Consider the following 7,620-nt stretch of genomic DNA (forward strand, 5'->3'; position numbering starts at 1 on the left):
GGGGGGAAGGGTGGTTTGTTTTTTGTCTAGTATAAAAGGCTTTAGTAAAATCCATTCAAGAGTTTTGAGTGGGAAAATGAAATAAGACCTACATTTCTCAACTTGCATTTCCCCATTGCAGAACATTTTAACCACTTTGTTTGCTATAGAAAAATTGGTTGAGATTTGATGCTTGGCGTGGTCCTGTTTTAAGAATTTGTACTTTTGGTTTACGTTTGATCAGAGGGAGGGGAGGGGAAAATTAGGGACCGGGAGAGAACGAACATAAGGGAAAAAGTAATAAACAAATTACCTTTAAAATACTTCATTAGGAACAGGAGAAAATCATTGGTGGGAAAAAATAATACCAGTTCAGGGAGTTAAGGTTCGCCTGAAGTTCCTTCCACATGTTTCAAGATTCTGAAAACTTATAAAAGTTAGCATTAAAACAATATTAAGTTTCTAGGTTTTAGCTGCCAAAGGAAACAAGAAGACTATAGAGAACTGTCTCCAGACCAGACAGACAAAGTTGACACCTCACCCTTCCCTTCTCCAACCGATAAAGATAATTTAAGTCCAAATACTGAAATAAAGGCAATTCTCTCTCTTTAAAAAAAAAAAAAGGCAATTAAATGTAAAATAACCCTAGATTAAGTTAAACTCCCAAGGAGAGCCTTGAAAAGAAGAGTTAAAAGTCAGCTCTCAGGTCAGGGTCAGCATATTTTTTCCCCTTACTTTCTAGCTTAAAGTGTGCACCTGAGTTTCTTCCTGTCTGGATTTCAAAAAATACAGAATAAAATAAAGGGCATGCAATATAGTGAGCTCAGTTTAACAGTGAAACCTTAATACTACACATTCACGTGAGTGTTTTTGTTTTTTGTTTTTTTGTTTTTTAACACCATTATACACATGAATATTTTGAGGTGAAAAGAGCTCTATCATTGCAAAATCATCATCATCATCTTTTCTTCTTCCTTTCTGCAGACATATACAACGTCAGCTTAAGCTTTCGGCAACCTTAATAGAATTTCAGCGCCCATTGCCAAATGGCCATTTGATGTTCTGCTCTGTGTACACAGATGAAGCAATCTGTCACAACCCTTAATGCAGGCTATGATGACTCTCCAATCTAAAGCTTTCACATGCCTATAGAAATTTCTCAAGACTTTTGGAGCCTATAATAATTTGTGCACTACCGCAGAAGAATTTGGAATCAACCAAAGTCTAGTATTTAATGAGATATGAATATATGCTTTTAAATGTTTTAAAAAGGAATCATACTTAAGCCAAAGGCAGTATTTAAAGCCATCAATCACTCGAAAAGTTGGGCCAGGAGACTCCAAAAAATACTGAAAGTTACAGTCATCAGAAATGTCATTACAGGAGGTCAAAAGCAAGCTCCCCAACAAGAGGCTTACCACAAATCAGTGATCCACCCTCCTGCACCAAAGTTAATGCCTGTGACACTCAACTCTTCACCTTTACCTCAGAAAGCACAAAGGCTATTGAGGGAATTTGCATATTCCCTCAATTTTTCTAAAGATGAGCAAGAACCTACATTTAAAGAAGGCAGACAGTCTTTCCCCTTAATTCGATCCATGTAACAGATACAAGTGCTGTTGACCTTCTAGATGTCATGGAAAGTACCTCTATAATGAATCAGGAAGATGCAGTTATCCTGAAAACCTATGCTCTTACTACCTTTTCAAGCAGCCACCAGACAAACCCATTTGCTATTAAAACTTGGAAAGGGGGGAGGAGGGGGTCATTTCCTCTTCTTTGTTGAAAGGAAAAAAAAACCCCCCCACCTCTTTGCAGGACCATTTGCATACTGAGCTGTCAGACCATGCACTTTCCATTAAAGAGATAGCATCCCTTTTCATAAGTCCATTTGGGATCCATTTTAGCGTTATCTAAAAATCAAATCTACATGGTAATCCTTTTAATGTACTCTTGACTTTTAAAAACAGCTTTATGTTCCTTCAGGAAATGTTTTAAGCCATTACTCAGTAATTACCATTCACCCATGAAAACACTGATCTTTTACAATATATAATCAGTTTGCTGACTTAAAAATAAAGCAGTCTGGAATTTCATCTCATGAAAGTAGTGGAGGAAAACCAAGGTTACTAAAGGAAAATAATTTCCCAAGCAGCCAATATATATCAAAAGTGATGTGTTTCTCTATTAAACATTAAGATTCTGTCTCCCACACCCACTCAAGTTACCTTCAAATCTCCAGATGCAAATAAGCCTAGAAATGGTGCATATATAGAGGTCAACAACAGACACACAGAGACAGACAGACGACAATTTTCCACAACTGAATAAACAGAAAATGTGGCACCTCAGTTGTAACTGTGCTTTAACTATAAGTTTTAAAAGTGGTGATCATGGCAAAACATTTGTCAACCAGTTGAGGGGGCCGCACAAGTTAAGCAGAGAAGCAATATTCCTAAAAATAAAAAAAAAATAAATAAAAAAAGGCATAGGATTCGCAAAACCATATCAGATGATTTTTGCCACACACAGGTCCAACTGAAATTAGTGAGAGTTACATGGCTAAATCTCCCACGCAGGTCTGGAAAAAAAAAAAATCTCAGTTTCATTATATTTTTTTAACCAATTAGTTGTGTAAGAAATGTATACATACCAGGGCTGTGTGAAGCTTTGGGTGCCAACTGTTTTGGAAGAGATTCAGTGGCTGAATCTTTGAATCTGAATCCAACTGGGAGACGAATAAGAAGCTCTGAATCAACTCAGAAAAGATTTAGAGTGCTTCAGAGAGCTTCAGAGACTCAGGTAGTCCCCACCTGCCCCTGCAGGGAGCTGGACCTGGACTCTGTGCTAGTAGGTAGGGGTTGGGGGAACCCCCCCAGGCCCCATCCCCTGCCTGCTCCCCCCCCCCCGACCTCTATCCTCTCTCCCAGTCCCATCAATGGCTGTCCCACCTGGCCCCAGAGTCTCAGCTCTTTTTTTTTTTTTTTTTTTTTAAACCCTGCACTCACCAGCTGCTGTTGTGGCCACTGGGGCTTCTGGGGTCTTGTGGCAGAGTCCCCCATGCAGCACAGGGCAGTGAGGGGGCAGCAGGGATGCCCCCCCCAGTGAGTTGGGGTTTTGTTTTTTTTTTTTGTTTAAAGAGCTGGGATGCTGGGGGATGAGGCCTGCTTGATTTGGGGATTCAGCCAAATCGATTTGGGACAGTGATTCAAATCACCAAATTGAATCACTGTCCGCAAAATTGGCCGAATCCAAATCCAAAGTGAATACTAGCCATTTTACACAGGTGTAACACACACACACACACACACACCATATTCTGGAGTTGCAGGAACAATTTAAACATGGAATGAGTACCTCAGAAGTTACTGGCTTACTATCTGCACTATGAATAAACAGAGTTTACCCACTCTTCAGGGGCACTAGATTCACCTCAGAACCCTTCAAAATGATCTCCATTACCTGTGGTAGCACTTCACTGCTGGAATATATACATATAGAATGATAGTTCCAAAATAGTCCATTAGTGTCCTTCAAAAGAAGCCTGCAGCTTGTTGGGAGGGAGCAGGGAGAGTTTTAGCCCATCAGTAAGTCAATGCCTACAGCACATGTAATTAAGCAAATGGAAAGGTGTCATTGTTCATTTTACGTATCACAATTATCTTGTGCAATAAATTTAACAAGGTAATTTTAGAGTCCACTCTGGAGCTAAAACCACACACACTCAGCATCTTTAGTCTATATATTTATATACAGAGGGTAGACGAGCTGGATTGTAGTCTAGGACAGTGGTCTCCAAACTTTTTTGATCACGCAACCCATCAGTAAAAAATTTTTGAGCACGCACCCCTAATATATGTCTATTTATATCAATATAAATAGAAGTTCTATTATTTTCTTTACGCACCCCACTTTGGATACCACTGGTCTAGGATACTATGCTGCTATACAGTAACAGGCCATAGCAAATATGCCTCCAATTTTTTGCAGTGCCCCTCTCCCAGACCTTCAAGAAGCCCATCCCCCTGGTACTGTACTTGGCACTACTTAGTATCTTAACACTGTGCAAAGTTTCTCCCTCCATTCCAGGCTCCCTGCCCCATTCCAAGGGCATGGGCTTACCAGGCTTTTCAAGTTCTGGTCCTCAAACATTAACCTCAGACAAAAAGATGACTTCAGCATACCAAGCTCTTTGGTTCAGTCTGATTTGCAATGAGATTGGGGAGGGAAGGATGGGGAAAATTACAATATCATCACTAAGGGCTTCTGACACTACTGCTACATGTTGACAAAAGTAACTCCACTCTTGTTTTACTGTCATGGCAAAACACTATTAGGTTGAGCAAAACCAGAAGCCTATATAGAAGTTAGGGCTCCGAGATTCTCTAAGTACATCACAAATCTTTACCATTTGGCAATTAACTGTAAAAAGCTACTGTTCTCAGAACATGATGAAAAAATTAGTTTAAAAATCAGCTTCTAGATCTCAGCATTGCTTCTACTCATCTGCTCAACTGACCCACTTCTTGCTTAGACAAACATACATTTTAGCAGCTTTAAAAGGCTTGGAGAACACACAACAGATGCTACAATGTAACGGTTAATATCCTGTAGGTAATGCATGTTAATGGAAGTACCAAAGCTTTGACCCTGGATGAAGCAGGGTCGGGGCAGATCTGGGAGGAGGGAACAGCGGTCACACCCCCTTCTGCTGCTGCTGTCACTGTCTCCAGCTGAGCCCAGCACTCCAGGCAGTCTCTCCCTTAAGCTGGAGCCCTTGGGCCAGTGGGGGACATCCAAAGGACTGGGCAGGAACAGACACAAGGATTGGGAGAGCCACCCACTGCTATTGCTGTCCCTGGCTAATCCAGGTGTGTGTGGAGGGGGGAAGCCCCAGACCCATGCCTGCCCCACTCCAGATGCTGCTCTGCAGGGGTCTAGGCTACCAGAGAACAGTGTCAGCGATGCACAGGTTTCTTCTTCCTGCCACTCCTCCCCACCCCCTAACCTCACAACGTCCCTGATGCTTAGGAACAGATGCAGGAGGAGGAACCCACCCACTGCTGCCACTGTCCCTGTTTGATTCAGATGTAGGGTGAACCCCAGAGCTGCTCCTGCTCTGCTGCAGCCAAGGGCCACATGGAGCAGCTCCACAGTGTGCTAGGCTTGGCCAAGGGCAGTGGCAATAGAAGGAATGGGTTCCTCCTCCCATACCTGCTCCCAGCTGATAGGAAGACACCCAGGGTGGGGGGTAAGCAAGGAACAAATGCAAGAGGGAAGAACTCACCCATTGCCGCTGCTGTCCACAGCCAAGCCCAGCACTCAGTCTAGCCAAACTTCTGCCCATCAGATCCCATGAGGTAAGAGGAGCAGCTCTAGGGTTCCCCTGTCCCTGCACCTGCTCCCTGCCCCGCTCCCAGTGACCCCCGCTGACCCAGAGGCTTCAACTTTCTCCCCATCCTCCACCATGGTCTGAGCAATGTGCAGCACCCCTCTTTACTAAATTCTAGATCCACTCATGAACCTGGTTAATGTTTGAATGGTTTTACTACTTATCTGTACAACAAGGATGACCAGCCTGCAGCATGCTTCCCACAAGTGGTGAAGGCAGACTGTGCAGCACACCACCGACTGGGGAGCGGGTAGGCTGCAGAAAGCAGAGCAGTAGATTGGACTGGAGGAAAGGGATGGGCATGGGGGCTGCCTAAAAGGTTGCATGCTTCTGTAGAGCAGGGAAGTCCAGTTATAACAGTTCCATCATAACAGCTTGCATTATGAACTATCTTTTGAAATAGTTACAATTGTTGTCAGCCTATACCAGTAGGGGCCAACCTCATTGGCAAGCATGGCACAAGTTACATCCAATGTATAAGACTGTGCCACTAATAATCAGCCATCAGTATTGCCCAGTGTCACCTGTGGCCATTGGGATTTGACAAAGTCAGTGGCACCTACCCCCACTGTTCCTGCCAAAAACACTCCAGCTGGCATTAAGCCCTGACTCTCCTTCCCTCTCATCCTCCTCAATCTGCCATGTGCCAAACACGCTGGGTGCCCATGGCACTTGTGGCATGCACGTCACAAGTTGGCCGCCACTGGCCTATGCTGTTGAGGTGATGTTATGGGGGCTGTTCTTTATTTATGGCAGCAGTGTTAATAGCAGCCATGTCCACTGCTTTGGACATAGCCATAGCACCAGGAATTTTTTTGTAACTAAAATTGCACCATTTTCCTGAAACAGCTCTGCAGGCACAAGCCCACCTTCTGGTGGCTGAGCTGCATCCACACCAGGAGTTCTGCTGGCTAGGAATATAAAGTTTTGGTTTTTTTGCAATGTAGACAAGGGGTTAGCCCATGCTTCCTTACCCAAATGTCTTGTAGGAACTTGGGCTCAGAAAGTAATGAGGTTAGCACATTCTGCCCACCTCATCCTTTCATCTACTGGGAAAGCTTTCCGCCCCCTCTACACAGGAAAAAGCTTGTTAACATTTGTTGGAGCTGAAATTAGCTAGTAGACATCCACATCTCATAGATCAAAGGGGCTCTTCTCTTATTTTCTTTGGTAAGACAGGCTTCCAATCTACAATTAGCCATTTATGCTATAAGCCTAGATGTAAACACTTTGAAGAGATTGATGAAAATTACTAACTGCTAGAGTGGTTAGATGGGGCCAGCCTTGTGTGTCCCTTCAATAATGTCATCTCTTTTTAGGGTAAATCACATGCGAAGGTAGCCCTTGAATGTTCCTGCCCCAAACAGCTAGAGACTCAGGATAGCAAAGTGGATAAAAATTGCAAAGAGCCTGAAAACCTTTATATAGGGTCATTTGTTGACTCGCCCAGAATAAAGTGAGTATTAATGGTGAGGCAAGTCTGAGTGACATTCAGTTTGCACTCTTGTGTTCAAAAACATGCTGTAAAACAGTATGCATATAGAAAGCATTACCAGTATCACAGTATTCAACGTCAGAGAAGTCAGAATCACGAGACATTCCTTCCCTTAAGGCTGTCCATTGGGTTATGTTCAAGATGATCCCAAGGGAGCCACTTTCATTAGCCTACAGTAGCTTTCTAATCCTATTCCTTGAATCTCAGACCACCACTACTCAAAGAATTTATGACTTGCTGCCTGCACACTGAATACAGCTCACACTATGCTCTTTTTCTTCCAGGAGTTGGGATTATTACAGCTGCTCCATGCAACAGCTGATCCTCTTAAGACAGAAGTCGTCTCTTCTTCAGGTCAGTTATTTCTACTCAAATTGATTCTCACTGCATATATGAAATATTTTTTTTAAAAAGAGAAATCCAAACCAAGATCTCAACAGACTCCAAAACCTAGAATCTGGACTGACTCTACATAGGTAGAGTTACTGAGCCTGAACATTTCTTCTGAAGTTTCACTTAACTCCCAGCAATTTCCTACAGTTCCCAATAGCTTGCAAACTCCAAGCTTTACCTACAGTCTTTTGACAACTTGTGATGAGGAATTCCATGTAGCATCCTTTACCTTCTTTCCATTTCAACAGTCAAGTCCCAAAGGCTTGACTTGGTTTGTTTTGTGTGTATACCTCACCATAAAAAACATGAGTGACTCGTGCCTCCCGAATCTGGGGGAGCATTGGCAGAAGCTGCTGATGGT

At 43.0% G+C, this 7,620-nt stretch overlaps 1 protein-coding gene across 4 annotated transcripts in view; it reads right to left on the reverse strand.

The window, feature by feature from the left end:
* LMO1 (LIM domain only 1) overlaps positions 1-7,620 on the reverse strand; it is an 84,072-nt gene that overhangs the window by 35,010 nt on the left and 41,442 nt on the right. Inside the window, exon 1 of one of the 4 annotated variants that reach the window (XM_019551966.1) lies at positions 293-323. The exons of the other annotated variants lie outside the window; for them this stretch is intronic. Within the exon in view, the coding sequence (XP_019407511.1) occupies positions 293-308 (16 nt within the window). The 5' untranslated portion in view covers positions 309-323. Of the gene's footprint in view, positions 1-292; positions 324-7,620 lie in introns of those variants that run through there. 4 annotated transcript variants of the gene reach the window in all.

Source organism: Crocodylus porosus, unplaced genomic scaffold, assembly GCF_001723895.1.
Source record: "Crocodylus porosus isolate Cpor-Errol unplaced genomic scaffold, CroPor_comp1, whole genome shotgun sequence".
NCBI lineage: Eukaryota > Metazoa > Chordata > Crocodylia > Crocodylidae > Crocodylus > Crocodylus porosus.